The sequence below is a fragment of the Rhinichthys klamathensis genome, unplaced genomic scaffold (assembly GCF_029890125.1).
Source record: "Rhinichthys klamathensis goyatoka isolate OS25496 unplaced genomic scaffold, OSU_Roscu_1.1 h1tg000328l_1, whole genome shotgun sequence".
Classification (NCBI taxonomy): domain Eukaryota; kingdom Metazoa; phylum Chordata; class Actinopteri; order Cypriniformes; family Leuciscidae; genus Rhinichthys; species Rhinichthys klamathensis.
The window spans coordinates 1-18,710 of NW_026606843.1; the positions used below are offsets into that span (position 1 = coordinate 1).

At 36.8% G+C, this 18,710-nt stretch overlaps 1 protein-coding gene across 8 annotated transcripts in view; it reads right to left on the reverse strand.

Moving 5' to 3' along the window:
- Positions 1 to 12: 12 nt before the first annotated feature.
- cadps2 (Ca++-dependent secretion activator 2) overlaps positions 13 to 18,710 on the reverse strand; it is a 162,104-nt gene continuing 143,406 nt past the window's right edge. Inside the window, exons 15-21 of one of the 8 annotated variants that reach the window (XM_056271894.1) lie at positions 17,172 to 17,284; positions 10,682 to 10,838; positions 6,431 to 6,572; positions 4,121 to 4,240; positions 2,797 to 2,826; positions 401 to 556; positions 14 to 313 (exon numbers count right to left, since the gene is read on the reverse strand). In XM_056271894.1, the coding sequence (XP_056127869.1) occupies positions 124 to 313; positions 401 to 556; positions 2,797 to 2,826; positions 4,121 to 4,240; positions 6,431 to 6,572; positions 10,682 to 10,838; positions 17,172 to 17,284 (908 nt within the window). In that variant the 3' untranslated portion in view covers positions 14 to 123. Of the gene's footprint in view, positions 314 to 400; positions 557 to 2,796; positions 2,827 to 4,120; positions 4,241 to 6,430; positions 6,573 to 10,681; positions 10,839 to 17,171; positions 17,285 to 18,710 lie in introns of all 8 variants that reach the window. The other 7 variants (XM_056271898.1, XM_056271895.1, XM_056271897.1 and 4 more) reach the window with 7 other exon arrangements.

The following is an 18,710-nucleotide window of genomic DNA, read 5'->3' on the forward strand; positions in this document are numbered from 1 at the left end:
AAACGGCTGATTAGTGTAAAGTAATTTAATGTTCTTATTCTTGTTTTTACCTCCTTGCTGTCAGTTGAACAAAGACCAGATGCTTTTTGCGAGACTTCTGGTGTTCATAAAAGATCTACAGTACTAAGATAAACATAGACGTGTCCGCTCAAGTTTGTGACATACCTCTTGACCTTGGTCGAGAACACAGAGCTTGGAGCACTGCTTCTTGGCGTCCATGAGAACATTGAACATTGTGCACACAGACAAGGGAACGCGGAAATCGGTGGACTTGCTAGACTTCTGCATTTTCGAGTCAAAGGCAGCTTTGGTCCTAGATATCAGAGATGGCAGAGAAATCAGTTACATGAAGCTCCTGGCTGCAAAAGGACAGCCATTTATTCGTTCTTAAATAGCTGACCTTTTGACACAGGCTTCCATCATATCACTAGCCATCAGTTTGAGCCTCTGCTCCAGATGTTTGGCGAACTCCAGCTCTGGCCAGTGCAGGTCCATCACGAACATCTGAAGAGCATCCAGCTTCCAGAATAGATCTTCTGATGTGGCCGAGCCGTTACTGAGGAAGACAGAAACCGTGACACGTCAGCACACGCTTGATCTTTAAGTCTGCATTTCGACTTTACATCATTTTTTCACTGCAAATACTTTACAAATATAAAAAGGAGAAAGCATGAATGCCAAGGTCAAAGTACACAAAACACACTTTATAATAGTAAAAATGAATTTGTTAACAGATTCATGCAAAACAGATCAGTACTTGATGCCCATTTAACTATATTATAATTTCACAGTTTTGTGGCATTTCTAAGTATTTGAATGCCCATAAACGAACGATTTACCGCATTATTTAACAAAGTGTTACAAAAAAGATTACATGATGGCATACAGAAAGAGTGTATAGGTGGTCTGGAACATAAATCTTAAGGTGTTTTCACATTTGCTTTTTTTCAGGGGTCTGATAATTTAGATTTATTTGAAAGTTATATAAAAATATATAAAATAAAAAAATATAAATATTAAAAGTGATCAAATTAATTAATTAATAAAATATATTTTTACTATTATAATAACATTTTAAATAATAGTTAATGTTAATATTATAATAAATATATCAACAGCAAATATTCTTCATAGATAATAAGATTATTATAAGAACATTACATATTATAATATATTAACATTCATTTAATTTTATCATCATAAAATATTCTTATATAATAATAATATATAATTTGACATACTATACATTTATATAATCTATTGTATATTATATTAAATGAATATTAATAATTGTTAATTATTAATATATTAATTATAAAATATTGTTATAATAAAAATAATAATTATACATTAATATAATATTATATATAACATCTAATATGGGTAGTCACAATTAAAATAGACCAAAATGACACCTCAGTCCAATTTAATGGCCAAAGACAGTATGAATGCAAATAAAACATATCAGTTGTTTTGAACTTCATGTTTCGGGGCTCTATGGGTGAAATGATCTCACATCTCATTATAGCACTTCTCACCTTAAATGTAACCCCTACCATGAATCCTATTTCTCATTTGCTAAAGTCTGGTAAATTAACTAATGTAAATGAATGAAAGGGTTCAGAGACTGAGAACTCCAATGTGAAAACACCTTCCATTGTCAATGAATAGTTAAGTCGTCCCCAAATTACAAAAAAGCAAACGACTAATCGTGCGAGAGAGACTCAGTAAAAGTCAAGTTGTCCATCACTGGCGGACTGAAGTGCAGCAGACAGACGGTCAGTTAAGGGTTAAGGGTGGCTGTTCCACAAGCTGCAGGGAGTCGAGATCGAGACGAGCAATTTCCACCTATGTTGTGTGTCGACTCCGCTGGGTTCGCAGGGGCTCAAGAGATCTCCGCCAAGCGAGACAGATGGAGCGACATCACCGTGTCAACCGCAGTCGACACAACAACTCAGTCTGGGCTCGAGTGCGTGACGCGACGAGACGAAAAAAGGCCACTCGGTCCACTTGCTGTTAAAAGACTGTTACCTTCACAAGTGGCGGTCCGGGAAAATAAACCACCGTTTGGCAAAGTCCGCTGTGCAATTAAAAGGGGCGAGCGCAAGCTCCCACTCGGTTAATTAGCGGCGGTACGGTCTGTAAGGCCCCCCCGGGGGTGCGCGCCTCCGCCTCCGTCACAGGATGAACAAATGGACCAGTTTCTCGTCTGTTGAAGAGACTCCCTGAGGGAGAACACAAAGTTCTCGCCGAATCTAACAACCAGCTAACCACAGAGTCCCCTCTGACTTACACCCACTACAGACACTGTTTCAGGCCTGAAAGCTGGTGTGCTTTTGCAGTTCACACTCTTCAGGCTAATTAAGACGGATGCGATTTAACTTTCCGACGTTATTTAGGCTCTCGTAGCTGTCAGAAGTTCTTTTGTAGAGCGACGCTGTTTACATCTTGTTTTGAGTGAAGCGAATTGTTCTGGGATAAACCTGGATTTTGGTGTATGAGGTCACTAATACTATAGTGTTACCCAGATAACCCCCAACCGCAGAGAGAAAATAGTCCTGCCGTTTATCATCACATGCTCACAGCGGGATTAAACGCTCTCGCGCTCGGCAGATTGAACCGATGATACCTGGGCGCTTCACTTTAGGAAGAAAAATGAATGTTATGGAGACTGGGCATCCATGTTATCTTTTAAACAGGTTTCTGTGAAATTGTTGTCTTTCAGACTAAAAAACAGGATATAGGGACAACACACACACCAAACACAAGCATGCAATAGCTATCTCTGGTACTCACAAAATATCTGGCAAATTAATTCCTTGTCCGCTGTAAATCAAATGCATCTGTGTTAAATTTAACCGATGAATCACACCAAAAAAGCCACACATCACCGCCTTAAAATGACAGTAGGCCTATATAACAGCTATCAAGCAACTTTGGCACAAAAAGCACTAAAATGAACCCCATCACACCAATGTTTTCAAGCAATCACATCACTGATGGTGACAGGAATGGGAATCGGAAGCAATTGAATAATTTGGTTCTGATTCAGAATACATTTAATGATTCTGGTTTCTTACCAATTCCATTAATGATTCTTTTGTACTTTTGAAGAAGCCCAACCTCATATCATTGGCCTTAACTATATAACTAAACAAAATCAGTACTATTTTTCATAACAAATGAGTTGTTTTTCATTGAATTACTCTTTTTAAGGACTTAATACAATAAAAAAGTCGTAATTAAGCAGAAAAAGTAGTAATTCTATCATGTGACTATCAGTCAACAACTGAAAGTGATTCAATAAGTTGAGATTCAAGCATGTCAGTAGATGGATCAAACAACTGTCTAACCAAACATGAGTTTATAGCAGATTCATTCAAAAGAACTGACCCATAAGAAATTTCACATAACAAATTAGTTTTTCTATTAAAGTAACATTACTTTAATACAATAAAAAAAGTAGTGGTTCAGTCTCAGCTGCAAGTGATTCAATAAGTCGAGATTTAAAGTGAGTCGGCAGACTGATTCGTTTAGACTAAACAAATTTTTTGCCAATTAATTAAAAAGAACAATCACAAATTATACAAGTTGCGCTATTTTTTTTTTTTAAATTGTTGCGTGCGAAATAGCTCTCAACTCGGCTGAAACGCTTTCGTTTGTTGTGGTGCTGTAGATTCAGCGGTTCCTGGACAACGGTCCCAGAGAACGCAGATATTCGTGACAAGATGATGTTTGTGGGGGGAGGAATCAAAACAACTTCTTGATTCCCAACCCAAGGTGACAGACACGAAACAAAGAAAATCTACAAAAACTAACACTCACATAGTCATGCAATTAAGGATGCACTTTCTGTGTGCTTAAATACTAAATTCGTTATGCTAAAGTGTATTCATTTTTGTTATAACTTATTGCTAAAACAAGCATTTGTGTGTTAAACATAACTAAAACCAACCATTGGAAGCATCCACTAGGCTGCATTTATGCCACAATAAATATATTTGAGTGTTTTTAAGGGCTGTAGACTGGTTCTAACTAGTCATATGACCTCTTTGCAGCTATAATAAAGCATATGTCAAGAACAGTAAGCAGCGATGGCGCCCAGCTGGCCCATACACACGTGCTGTCACACAGCGGCCCCATCCAGGAAGGGGCTGAGAAGCTGGGCATCTGAGGGAGGTTAAGAGGCAGGTTGGGAACCCTGGGCAGTGGAACGCTTGGCAGATTGTTGGTGATGGTCCTGCCAGAGATCAGAGAGTAAAAGAGCAGAAAGCACTGAGAGGAGGCGAACAATAAGACAGTTCATCAGATGAAGAGCAGAATAAACAGCGGTTGACTGATCATTCTGTGGCATCAGAAAGGAAGGAAGCAGCTTATTGACAGACTCGGGGAAGAGATTCGCCTTAGTTGGAGAAGACGGCATATTTCATTTGTGAAAATGTGGTTGTGAGACACGGACACACAATCTGTTCAATGCCGTACTGTATTAAGAGTCATGTTCAGTTTGGAGTCTAAGAGACCCGATATATATATTTTTTTATTTTAATTTAGGTACATTTTTTATTAAATGTCTTTTGCTGGGGTCAAACCGACCCCTTAAGAGTAAAAATGTTAGTATTTCTGAAAGGTTCATAACTACTACTTTGTTGTAAAACAGAGTTAGAGCTTCAACAATAATATATATATATATATATATATTTAATATAAATAATAAATAATAATTATATAACTATTATAAAAATAATCATATTTTTTAACAATAAACAATATTTTTATTACTATATATTATTATGTATAAATAATAATAATAATAATAATAATAATAATAAACCCTATAGTGTTTTGATAAGAAAATTGGGTCAGATTAACTACCTAAAGACAATTTATTATTATTCGAAATGTTTGAGGGCAAAATACAAGTTTATTTATTAGGTTAAAAATGATCCAAAATACATTTTTGAAAAAATACATAACCAGCCAGTGTTCAAAACTATCTGCTTGCCGTAGCTCGATTCAAAGCGGTAAGCTTGTACCGTAATAATGTTTTTAACTCCAGTGGTACTGGTGGATTTCCGCGGGAGATTCAAACATGTCTTTGCGTCATTACGTCACATCTGTACACATAAAGAAGGAGTCTCGGCTAGAATAAGCTATAATGTGTGTGAGGATGTTGGAGGTGGAGATTTATAGCCTTTTCTCACAGCACTTGATATTATTAAACTTATCAATTTGATGGCGGATCCAGAAAGGTTCGGACTTCGGAGTGGCTACAGAAAAAAAGAGACTGCAACCGGACCCATGTGAAAACAAGGATACATGTAGTCACGCAATGCTGACGTTGTTAACATGAACAATTTGAGAACAAAGTAATTTGCACGGTTTTACGTGATATGATAAGCGATTGTTAGATTTAATCAGCGCGATTTACTGCAATGTCAGAACCAGAACAAAAGTGGATGTTACTTGTTCAGATGACATTTTCCGGTGAAAATTAATATGTTGGTTATACTTCCAAAAAGAATAATCTGTGATTGTGAATGCCAGTAACGACACCGGCGCTGTGACTGACAGCCGCACACTCTCCTCAAACATTGTGTTCATCCGCGCTGTGCCGTGTCGAAGTACAACTCACGTAAAGTTGATAATTCCGCGAATAACTGCAATTGCAGATTTCGAACAGAGATGGAGACAAAGAGGAAAAACGGCGGACTGCAGCTTTAAAGGCAAATGATTATAAATAATAATAATATTCATTTTAATTTCTTTCAAAATATTATCATAAATAATAATAATAGGTAGTAATAATAATAGTTACTATTATGATTTATAAATAATTATTTATAAAAAAAACTAAAAAAAAAACTAGAGCATTTTGATTAGGTCAGAGGAAATGATTATGGGCAAATAATTATTTTAAATGAGTATTATTATTTTTTAACATGTAAATCATTGGGGATATTGGGATTCCAAACATAAAAACAGTTAAGTCATTCTCCCAAGTACATGAGCGTTAAGGTCCTACGTGAGGTCTAATTTTCACAACCAGTGTTTTCTGAAGTTCTGCATCCACTGGAAGTTGTTTTGTCAACTGAATGATCACAACATACAGAGTTGACTTCACGTCTACAGCCTGGTTTTCATTCATATCAGATTAAACATGGTGAGCATAAACAGGAAACTGAAGTAAATCAGAAAAGTACAAAGCATTAATGGAAAAGGAGGACGACTATCTTGGAGGCGCCAATCTTTTCCCTCTCTCCAATCATCTTTTCATTCTCTGAAACATGAACAAGTTATTTGAACAAGCTTTGCTATTAATAACCTGACATGTTTAAACACTGTATTCTCCAAAAAGCAAAGAGAACCAATCGATGAAAAAAACAACACATACAGCAAAATCATGTTAGTGTGAGGTTAAACGGGGTCTTACTTCACAGACTGCCACGTCTCCTGTTCAAAGCCGCGGTGAATGGACTGAGCTATAGACGACTCCATCAGGTCAATGTAGCGGACCACTAGAGGGATGTACAGGTCCTGGAGGTGCTTGTGGAACGTTCCATTGTACAGGTGAGCTGGAGAACATGAAGGAAGAATGGCTGATGTGCAAGGCAAAATATTGATAGACCTCTTAAAGCTATACTGCAGTGGTCATGTTGAGAGATTTTCTTTTCCCTGAAAATGTTACTTAATGTTATCAGATTGGACTAAAACTTTCTGAATGGCTCACACAGGATCATTTTTGTACTTTCTGGGGATTTTTTCCCCACCTTGTTACACTTGCTGTGTTCCATTATTCGGTGATAATATAGCATAACGAGAGATTTACAAGCAATTTTAAAAGGCCGGTAATCAAAGGTGTTAGAGAATTTTCAGCACTAAAGTGACAAAACAAATTAGTGACTTTACTTGCATTACAAATTTAATGGTTTCAAAATCTCATGTGAACATGGTGGTGTTGTGTTGTCGAGCTACTCATTTGCACATAAACTACTAATAAGGTTTGTAAAATGAGCTGATTTTTTTATAGTTATGTTTTGTTGTATAGTTTTATTGTAGAGGAGGGTGGGGTAAGATGTTCCACACACGTAATCTAGCAAACTGTGCGTGAGGTTGTTTGTCACATGACAATGTTTTTTTTTAGGTCCCAAGGTCCCAATATATTTATTTGTTAACTTTTGCCTGTTAACTGTCCCCCTTCCTTTTTTGAGATCTGATCTTAAATGGTTGTAACTCATGAAAGCTTTGGAATACAAACCAAAGGTTGGTCTCTTTTTAAAGAAGACAATCAGCAGATTATTGCAGAAAGCATAACAATGAAAAATGAAAGTGTAAAAACATTACAGACGTTTACTTTATTTTAAATACAGTTAATTGTACTGTAAAGCAAATGTTCTGAACTAAAAAAAAATGATTTTATACAAAATATATATTTAATAAAATAATTTGAACACTAAAATATTTCTAACCAAGTTGTTTTCCAAATTTGAAGTTGATATCATGAAAATGCACCCGCTAAAATGTTCTACAGAACTATCTCCATTTTCGATTTATGATGATTACTAAAATATGCGGTAACGAAAACGGCAAGTGTCCCGCTACAGCGTCACTGATAGTTAACAGGCTAAACATTTTCGTTAGCCTGACTTCGTCATACTCATATTCTAGTCAGAATGTGAGTCTGATACTGCTCCATAGGGCTTTGATTATGAGGCGTGTCTTAACCGAACCAGGAAAAAAAAAAACTCTGCACTCAATTGGATAGACCTACAACCAATCAGAGCAACGCAGTAAGTCAACTACTTTGCATAGCACAGTTGTCAACTACAGAACTCAAATGCACGTACGCTGGAAGAAGTAAAATAACTAGTGTTGCTTCTTTTACTTGGTCCTCCATGAGTGCGACCAAAGGAGAAACCACAACGACCACAGGGTTTTCATTGCGCCCCATCTGCTTAGTGACCATCGGAGCCAGCTGATAAAATAAACTTTTGCCGAATCCCGTAGGAAGGACGGCAAACACATCTTTCCGATCGACAAATGCCTTGATTGCAGTTCTCTGTTCGTCTATTAAAATGAATGCGCTGTCGATTTCTTTTACAACAGACGCGATAGCGGAATCTCTACATCTCAGTTCTCCAGCGGCAGTCATCTCTGAGGGAAACCAGTTAAGCGCTCTTTGATAACGTGATGATTACGTCCCTGCAGATCATCTGTCCATCATCGTATAAAGCCCGCCCTGGCAATTTGATTGGCCCGAACATTTTTTGACTGATCATAATTACTCCTCAATGGAGCGAGTCCAGACCGAACTTCCCGACCAAAAAATGTTGTGGGCGGGGTTCGGGCTGGCATCCAGGCTACCTTTTCGTACCTGGTTTTTGAAAATGCAAATAAAAACATTTTTTGGAAAAGGTTTGTATAACGGACCCTTTTAGTCCACTGTACAAGTATAATGTTATAAAAACTAGATTTATAATGTTAATAATTGTAGAAAATCATCACAGTCTGTGAAAACAGTCCATTACAAAATATATATTAATAAAAAAATATGTTAAATTGTTTTTTTCTTTTCTTTTGCTGATTGCAGACACCCTCAAATACAATTAGTCACCTAATAGACAACATACTGTGTATGTAAAAAGTGGCACAGCTTACCCCAATCTGCCGTACATGCAAATGCACTCAATGTAATTAAACCACTTAGAAGGAAATGGAGGTCTGAGAGAGAGAGAGAGAGAGAGAGAGAGAGAGAGAGAGAGAGAGAGAGAGAGAGAGAGAGAGAGAGAGAGAGAGAGAGAGAGAGAGAGAGAGAGAGATGTCTCCTCAGGCATCATTAAGTGTAATTCCCATCTCTCTGTTCCTCATCATTAACACTAGCCTTTTTACTCTCATGGGTGTGTGAGCTCATTCCCAACCATTTAATAATGCTGGAAGTCATTTGAGCATTTAGTGTCAATGTCACCAAAATGTTTTGTTATGTGCACGCACTAAAAACTGTAAAAGCACTCGAGTCGCAACTGAAACGAATCCCTGTCCAAAATTCGTAATATCCTACAAAGTGTTATCTGCTACTTAGGGGCATCTGGCATCTAAGGATTTGAAATAACATGTGATGAATTCAGTGCCTACTTAAGTAGACGACTCTAAATGAGGATCTGGTGAGAAAAGTTCAAGGTAACATTGAGATTTATGATTTTTTTTTTTTTTTTTTTTCATGTTTGAGTGCTATAGACCTTATGCACCAGAGAAACGTGGGCGCCGTCATCTTTAGAATATTGTCTTTGAACTTCCGTTTTTGCGGTCGCTCTGTATATTTCTATGGCATCGCTGTCCAGGAGTAATTAGCTGGTGAAGTGGATTTACTCACTGTAGAGTTAACAAAATTTATCATGAGCATTGTAATGTTTATCATAAGCATTGTAAAGCAGATGTCTTAACAAATGTCGACCGGGAATTTTTTTACGAGCAGTTCATTCATACCTATCCAAGATCGCTGTGAAAATACAGACCGGAAGTCAAAAGACAACGAGCGCAGCGCTGAAAAGGGGCGGGGCTACATAAGGTCTATAGTGCCTCTATAGTGCCATCGATCTTCATATTGAAAAAATTTAAAAAGGGCAGCGTGAATATTCTACCAAACTTCTCATTTGGAGTTTCACAATAAAAAGTCTGAAACAACATCAATAATGTTTGGGTGAATTCTTCCATTAAAACCAACTACCAAACAGGCAAATTTAAAATAGTTTCCCCAAAATTTCCAACATGTTTCCATCAGGCTTCCCTCATTAGAATTAATTTCCGTGAGATTAATGTAGTGAGAACAGGGCAGAGGAAAGCAATTTGAGGGGATCTTCTTCAAGAAAGTTCATACTGTATATGAAAGAGCGTGGGAGTTCCCTATATCTTTCTGCCAACTGTCTGTGTTATTACAGGCTGCCATTTCCATTGTCATGCTGCCTAGATAACCAACCATATATATTCCAAATAAACTGCTGTTTGACACGCGAAACAATCTTTAACTGGCTGTAGTTGTTGTTCTATCAACAGATAAAATCCTTTGGCAGGATTCGGATATTTGACCTGCCGAATAATTGACCCTCCAGAGCCACTAACAGATCACACTGTATTTCTAATGAGTGTGTTGACAATAACAGTGCAGCATGTTAACCTGTTCTCCTAACAAGTATTGTTCTCCAAAGCAACACTGGTGTTAATTAGCACACCTAGCAGTGAGAACATGCTATCAGAACTTTGGACAAGCGGAAGGGCGAGGAGAGAGAAAGAAAAACAATCTTATTGCTTATAGCTGAACTCATTTCATAATTGATAAACTTTACACAGTTATTGAACTGAATTAAATCTACACTGAACTGACTTTAGCTGAATAATGACACTATTGTCTTTTTTGTAGAGCTTGCTTTACAGCAGAATTGAATTTTGTTTGCATCATTGATCATTATTTTCCTATTTATCACTGTGGAGCTGCTTTGAAACAAAATGTCGCTGCAGTTAGTTACAACTTTAGTTTAGTTGGATATTTAAGTTCTCTCAACAAATTTTTAGTTAACTAAACTTAATATTTTAAGTCAAGCAAGAGCACATATTTTTTTTAAGTTGAAACAACACATTATTTCTTATTCTAATGTTGAATTTTAAGATTAAGGTGATAAACACTACACACGGTCAGTTCGGAGGAAGTTGTTGAGCAGCTGAAAGAGGGGGAAACTGTCCCAGGAGTCCTGTGGCTGGACGCCCAGTGCTGAGTCCATGTCCACCGTGTAGAGCGACAGGAAGGTCTCGGCGTGCTCACCCATCGCCTCTGGCCACCAGGAGAAGGCCTGCAAAATACACACATGCATAAACAGCTATATTCTTCAATTAGGGACACTTTTGACCTTTTTTTCCCCTCTATTTTAAACATTTATCATGTCCTGGAACTAGTTATTTTAGGAGAATTGATCATTTTTGTTATTATTTTGAATTAGATTTAATTTGTATGTTTTCTGTTTTCCCTTAATTTGTTGTGTTTTGTCATTTGTATTAGTTTAAAAAAGATATATTTATTTAATTTAATAATTTGATTTGATTTCATTTTAGCACTTCAAGTTAAACTACACAAAAATGAGAAATGTTGCCTGAGCAACTTGTAAAAAAAGAAAAAAAAGAATTGAACATTATTAAATAATATTTCATTTTAGTTAACATTTATTTTATTTAAACTAACGATTTTTTTTATGGCTTTACTTTTAAGCTAACAATAATAACCCTGGAACAAAGATCTGATCTTGGACTTGAACAAATATTAAAATCTATGTGTGATGGTAATGACATAATACTGAAATATTACATACAAAATATAAGAATTGCTCATTTTGATTTCATGGTGATTTTAAGCTCTCATTATTTCAGATTAAAAGTGCAAAGTAGAAATTTCCCTGATTTTAATACTTTTTATAATTGTATTAAAGAGAAATACAAATTGGGAAGATTTGGCAAAATGTAAACTTTTAACACTTTAAAATCAGGAACAATTATTAAATTATATATTATATAGATCGAATAAATAATAAAGCCTATTGAATCTATTTTTAAAAACAAGATTTTTTTAACAAATGTATTCTTCCTTAAAATCATCCCAATGGACATAAAAGTTCCCCTAATTAGAAAAGAATCACCCATATATGTAACCAGTATGTAACATCATCCAAGTGGAGGCTGCACACTGGTGGTGCTTGAGGAGAGATTCCCTGATATGACTGTAAAGCGCTTTGGGTGTACAGTAGTACATATGAAAGCGCTATATAAATCATTCATTCAACATGCTGAAAATATGCTACGTCTTCTATACCTGTGTGCAAACATACAATCACAAACAATAATGCCAAAAGGCATAGTGTAGAGAGGAACAGGATACAATACTGAGGGCTAAGCATTGTGTACTTGGAAACACGCAACAAAGGACAATACAAACATGGAATTAAAGCAAGTAGAAGTAGAAGACAATCAATAAAATGATGGGACCTTGAAAAGAACCACACAAAGATCGAGATGGAAAATGGCTTTACAAAACCTGCATGCATGGTTTTGTACAGCTTTACGTCTACATTTTATCAGTACATATTTGAACAAAGACTTATGATTTTCACTTGGTACAATGAAAACATTTTTTGTGTAGGATTTACTGTGAAAAAGATTTAACAGATAATTACAACGGCAAGTAACACGTGGAATTAAATGTGACATTTTCAAGTAAAAAGGCTGAAATAGTATTTTCGTGTAAAACGTCCAATAATCTTTGTTTTAATACTATTTTACCATTTACTTTGAAAAATATTTTTTTTACAGTGTAGATGCGCAGAAATCCCATAGAATTAATTTGCGGGGACATTAGTGAAGTTTCAACAAAATTTCATGGGCAAAAAAGCTCCATCTATTGTATCATAGCGATCACTTTCAAACCAAGCAACTTCCAGTTGGTCAACGGTGCAAATTAATGTGACCACCTGATGTAAAATCTGTGTGGGAAAATTTTTAACCCTTTGGCGAAATTCCTGATCGTTACGAATTCCCATTGAAATGATTGGATTTTGCATATTTAGGGACCGGGATAGTAGATTTTTGTGATTGGGCTGCTTTGATGTAGACCGATACGAGACCCTTGCAACCACTCAGAACACTTTAGCAATGGAAACCATTCATAAAATTCCCCATGATCATGAAATGTTTTCTATACTATAGAAAAAATGGGAAATAACGTTTGAATATCAACTTTAATCACTTTTAAATACTTCAACACTGATTTAAATTTTAAAGGTAACAAATAGATGCAGCACATACAAATACGTTTTTACGTTTGGAAAAGGGAACTGTACTAGAAAGTAGCCGAATACTGCCATCAAAAAGGCTAAAGATCAAAAAAGGACAATTAGCCATCCACGTGTCTTTTGTGGTCGACTGCAAGAGGACCAGAGCTCATACATCCTACTGAATTCCCCTAAGAAAAGGGAAAAATTCAGTGGCGTCTTTCTACATAGTGCCGAGCTCCCTATTGTCTGCCAGTATGTGCATCGAAGGCCCTTCTGAAAAGATCCAAGTCCATCAATGCATTTCTCTCTTTGCATTCTTCCACACGGCCATTCTTGGGGACGTCTGCAGCCAACTAAATCGAGAGTATCAAAGAAAGCCAGTTCATGTTGTCTTGTATTCTTTGCAGCCAAGAACTTTCCATCCAAAGCGGTCGGCATCGAGCGATTAAAGGGATAAAAGTGCAATCAGTCATAGTGAAGAATATGTGGTGGAGAGGAGAATGCAGACTTATTGAAGGGTGCTATTGTGTACGGATATCCGAGCGTGTGTGTGTGTGTGTGTAGGGGAGGGGGTGAACGTCAGTCTTGTCTGACTAGATGTTTTACAGTCGCTGGCCTTGAGGGAGTTTGTCTTCAGGGCTTTTAGAAGCAGGTTTTGAACAGCATAGAGCTGACAAGTGAGTCAATCTCTGCTATATCCATTTCAGTCTAAAACATACTCAGAAAATCCGTCACCAATAAAGTTAAAAAGAATATTTCAATAATAGACTAGACCACACTGTTCGGTTGCTTCTAGGAATGGGTCAAGATGGTTAGCTAGTTGATCCTATTACTAACTTGTTGTGAGTTAAAGTGTCAAACTGGGAAATACACTACTGTTCAAAAATGTAGGGTCGGTAATAGGGATGGGCATTCGATTAAATTTTCTTAGTCGATCGTCGGGAGAATTAACGATCGACTATCGATTAATCATTAATATTTTTTATATATTAAAATTAATTATTTATTTAACTTTTTATAAATTAAAAATGCAATGAAAATACAAAAATACAGCGTGTTTTTCCTCGATGAGATCTTTATTACAAGATAATCAACTTGCGGCAGTTAAACTGGACATTCGGCTAAACTTGAAATATGCGCTGCGGTGCTCTAAAAAGCAACAAAACCTGCAGCTGCGAGTTGGCGTCCTCAAACAGAGACCCGATCGTTTGTTCCAAAATAATAATAAAAAAAATCATGTTAAACAATAACTTAACCAAAAACATAATAATACTCAATGTAACTCAAAACTATCCAAGGTACGAAGTCGAGAAAGAGTGTGAGAGAGATTAGCCTACCTAGCAACAAATTAGGCTACTTAACAAAGCCTCAAAAAAATATCTATTAACTCACATAAAACTTCTGCACCAGTCTACTGATTTTTGTTGAGAAAGATAAGCATGTTGATGACATGGACTGGGCCTGGGGTCAGACGCGACCGCAACATGGTGACCGTCAAGCCTCGTTTATACTTTTGCCTGGCTCTGCAGCGCGATTCTCCGCAAACGGACGAGGCGTTTATACTCCACGCGCTCGCCTGTAAAACGCCGAATACCGCAATGACGTCATTTTTGCCTCGCGCACCTTTGCTCGTGCTAGTGCGGACGCGTCGAGGTCGAGTGTAAACAAACTCTTCAGTCCAGCCGCCGAAAACACCCGCTCTGAGGGGACTGACGTTGCCGGGATGCACAGGTACCTCTGCGCTAACTTGACCAGCCCGGGAAACAACTTATTCCGTTCACTTTCCACCCGTCTGCAGTGGTGCAATCCAGCGGTTCATTGCTTCAAGGCTCACATTACGCAACGCAACCATATTACATTTACATTTACATTTAGTCATTTAGCAGACGCTTTTATCCAAAGCGACTTACAACTGAGGACTAAACCAAGCGAGTCATCGTGAAGAGGCAAAAGCAACGCAAGAAGTGCTCAAAATACAAAGTTCAGACATAGCTCGGAGTAGCATAAGCCAGGCAAGCGAGGATTTAGAGGAAAGGATTTTTTTTTTTTTTTTTTTTTTTTTAGTTTTTTTTAGTTTTAGTTTTATCGATAACAAATTAACATGATCGACGAAATTCTTAATGATCAATTATCGATCGTCGATTAATAATGCCCATCCCTAGTCGGTAAAATCTCTTCTGCTCACCAAGGCTGCATTTATGTGATCAAGAATACAGTAAAAAACAATAATATTGTGAAATATTATTACAATTTGAAATAACTGTTTTCTATTTGAATATATTTTAAAATGTAATTTATTCCTGTGATGCAACGCTGAATTTTCAGCATCATTACTCCATTCTCAGTGTCACGTGATCCTTCAAAGATCAAATCCCTCAGTAATTAGCATAATACACACCCAAACTATCTCCATATAAGGTCTTTCCTCACAATCTCAGCCTTGACTGCATGTTATTTGATGCATTTTTATGCAGAATTGATATTCTGGAAAAAAAAATATTATATGTAAATATTGCCGAAACTATTCCAGACTTTTATCATCTTATTGTAGTATATGAATAATATATTTAACAAAATGTATATTAACCATATTAATTATTTTATTTTATTTATAAATTTGAAAATAACTACCGGACACGTTATTGACTTTCTGAAATACTTAAACTTCAAAAAGTTTAAAAAAAGTTTTTAAAAGAAGTCTCTTATATTTGCCAAGACTGCATTTATTTGATAAACAGAGTGTACAAAATTAAATACAATTGTACAGAATTTAAAATCGATCTATTTTTAATATATTTTAAAATGTTATTTTTTTTAAAAAATATTTTATTATTTCAGCATCATTACTCCAGTCTTCAGTGTCACATGATTCTTCAGAAATCATTCTAATTTGTTGATTTTCTGCTCAAGAAACATTTCTTACGATTATCAGTTGAAAAGTTAAAAGTTGCGATACATTTTTCAGAATTCTTTGATGAATAATAAAGCATTTTTTTTTAAACGGCATTTATTTGAAATATAAATCTTTTGTATAAATCAGTAATAATTTGTAACATTATAAATGTCTTTACTATGACTTGTGAACAATTTAATGCATCCTTGCGGAATTAAAGTACCAATTTCTCTCTCTCAAAAAAATAAACAAATCTTACTGATCCCCAAAACTTTTGAGCTACAGTATATTTGATATTTATAGCAGTTCAAAGAGTCAGTGGTTAATGGAAATAAATTTAGAAAGTGCAAAAAAAGAGGGCAACTTTTTGATTTCCTTGTCTGTGTGAAAATGCTTTAACACACAAATATACGTTGTGCTAAATGACACCCAGTCTGTTTTGTTTGTAAAAGCATGAATGATAAATAAAAATAAATGAGGTGCAAATGCTAAATAACACAACCCAACACAACACAACAATAAAATATAAGATGAACCTTACCTCTCTTCCCTAACGCATTACAAACATAGGAGTGGTAAAGAAAGAGAGAAATATCAAATAGACATACACATTCTTAAGCATAGTGAACATATTTTCACAAGTGATACACTTTCCATGTAAAACATTTGATTAGAAAATGTTTTACTCCTAGTTTCAAACTGTAAGTGTGACCATAATTTCACTAATGTAGATCTGAGCACATCACGCACACACACACACACACCTTGATGTTTCCTTAGTGACAGCACGTGGGACATTTGTCTTGTTAGGCACAGCCTGCGTTCTGGCATCATTGTCTCTGTCATCTGTGACACCTGTTGAAAGCTTGAGGCCTAAAAATAGCCCGGTACCTTGCCAGCAGATGTCTACATCCACATTATTAGTAAGGAAAATGCTTGCTGTTACTTTCTACGAAGCCTTAACACCTAGTATTGATGAATTTCCTTTGATCTTTTCTTTTTTTTTAAAGTTGATGTGAGAGCGATAGCGGGCGCTGGCCTTGTGCAGATGGGCCGTGGGCGTTGTTTTCCTGTGCCGCTACTATGAGCTGGCACTGGACGAGTAAGCTGTCACTCGCTAACAGCTGTTACGGCAACGTGGCGAAGTAAATGGACAGCGAGACGGTAAATGATCACGAGTCCGCTCTGAAATGATCATGCAATACCTTCTGGAGAAACATGCAAAACCAAAAGACCCGATGATAAACAAAGACTGAATCTCTGTCTATGTTACTGTGGGTTTTTCTCAACCTATGTTGTAAAGGACTGGAAGATATATGAAAGGATCGATGGCGGATTCATTATGAACAAAAAGGTGCTGGTATTGAGTTGTAATACGAGAAACAAGAAGCATTGATAACAGAGACGTAATGAAAATAAATGAAGGCTTTCATAGCAGGAAATAGTCCGGACTTTATCAAGAGATATTTCACAGGTCTAACCTCAGAGTGATGCTCATCGTTCTGCTGTAACACCTCCATACACAGCTCTCCTAGTCTGATCATGTCCTCCAGTCTTTTCTCTGGAGACGCCTGGCTGCTATCTGCTGACACACAGACGTCCGGACAGTCACACCAAATCTCCAACACTCCACACAAACTAAATGTAAGAACTTAAAGCAATAGATCTAAAGGGCTCAACAATAAGTATTTGGCCAGCTACACTGTAAAAAAAAGCTGACTGTATTAACTACGTACCAGTTAGTTAATACAACTTCACATTTCAAGTTGACTAAACTTCTAAATTTTAAGGCAGCTTGTACGCTTAATTAAGTTGAAACAATTTTTTAGTGTATATAGATGCGCGGTTGGCGGTTACAGCCGCGGACTCCGCGGATAAAGCGCGGATCGGGCGGATGACGTGACGAAAAAAACTATTTTAATTAAATTCGGGCGGGTGGCGGGCAGTTGAACCAATCAAATGAAAAATATATGTATACATTGTTAAATATTGTTATCTGACTATACCTACAATCAAAAAAAAAATTATGGTAAAGGATTCCACCTAGTGGCCCAGACGTTGATTGACATTGGAACTAAGTTCGGTGCTGTTGACGCTGGACGAGCCTGTTCTGAAGACTCCCGTTAATTTTGAATGCACGGGAAGAGAGCGGAGAGCGCGTCTTTTTAAGGCACAGTGCAATTCATTTTATACCATCAACAGGCCTAACAATCATATAATAAACTATAGAGCCTCGATATTAAAGAAACGCCGAAGTCAGTGCTTGTTTGTTGGTGCGCCATCAGCTAGAACTACAAAAGACAGATGAAATCTAAAATTAATAATTGATCCATGTCGGTATACACAGCCTAATATTTTATAATGAAAAATAGCCTACACAATCAAGATAGACTATTTACTTTTTATTTATTAAATCCATGGAAATTGGTTAATGAAACATGGATTAAAATTAAGAAATTCGCTTTAAAGAAAGGCTTTGTGCTTCTGTTTGAGGTCTCTGAAAGCGGCACTAAAAGACTTTGAAACTTTCACAGAGAGGTCGCGTCCGTAATGGAGAACTGTCACGTAACATTGTTGGCGCCCCATAATAGCAGCATGTTGAAATTATGTGCCAAAATGCGTTTTCTATTAGGCTACAATGAAAATATTGTACAGTAGCCTATCAGATAAGGTCAGGTTTGCCGAAGTGCGTTTAATTTAGGCTATTTATTTATTTTTGTCCCTGCGCGCTGATCGGAGACACTGCTGATATTCTGAGAGCTTTCTAGTCTCGCGGCTGTCATCAGCAGCGCCTTGTATCGCCCAATCAGCGGATGGCGGGCGGGTGCGGTTTTGAAAATTGGTCAAAAAACGTTGGTGCGGATGGATAGCGGACGGATGATGAGTTTTGTAATGCGGTTGCGGATGAAATAATAGCCCATCCGCGCATCTCTAGTGTACAGGGTTGTCAAACTCATTTTAGGTTGAGGGCCGTATGTAAAAATGTAACCATGAGCGGGCCGAATTCCCTT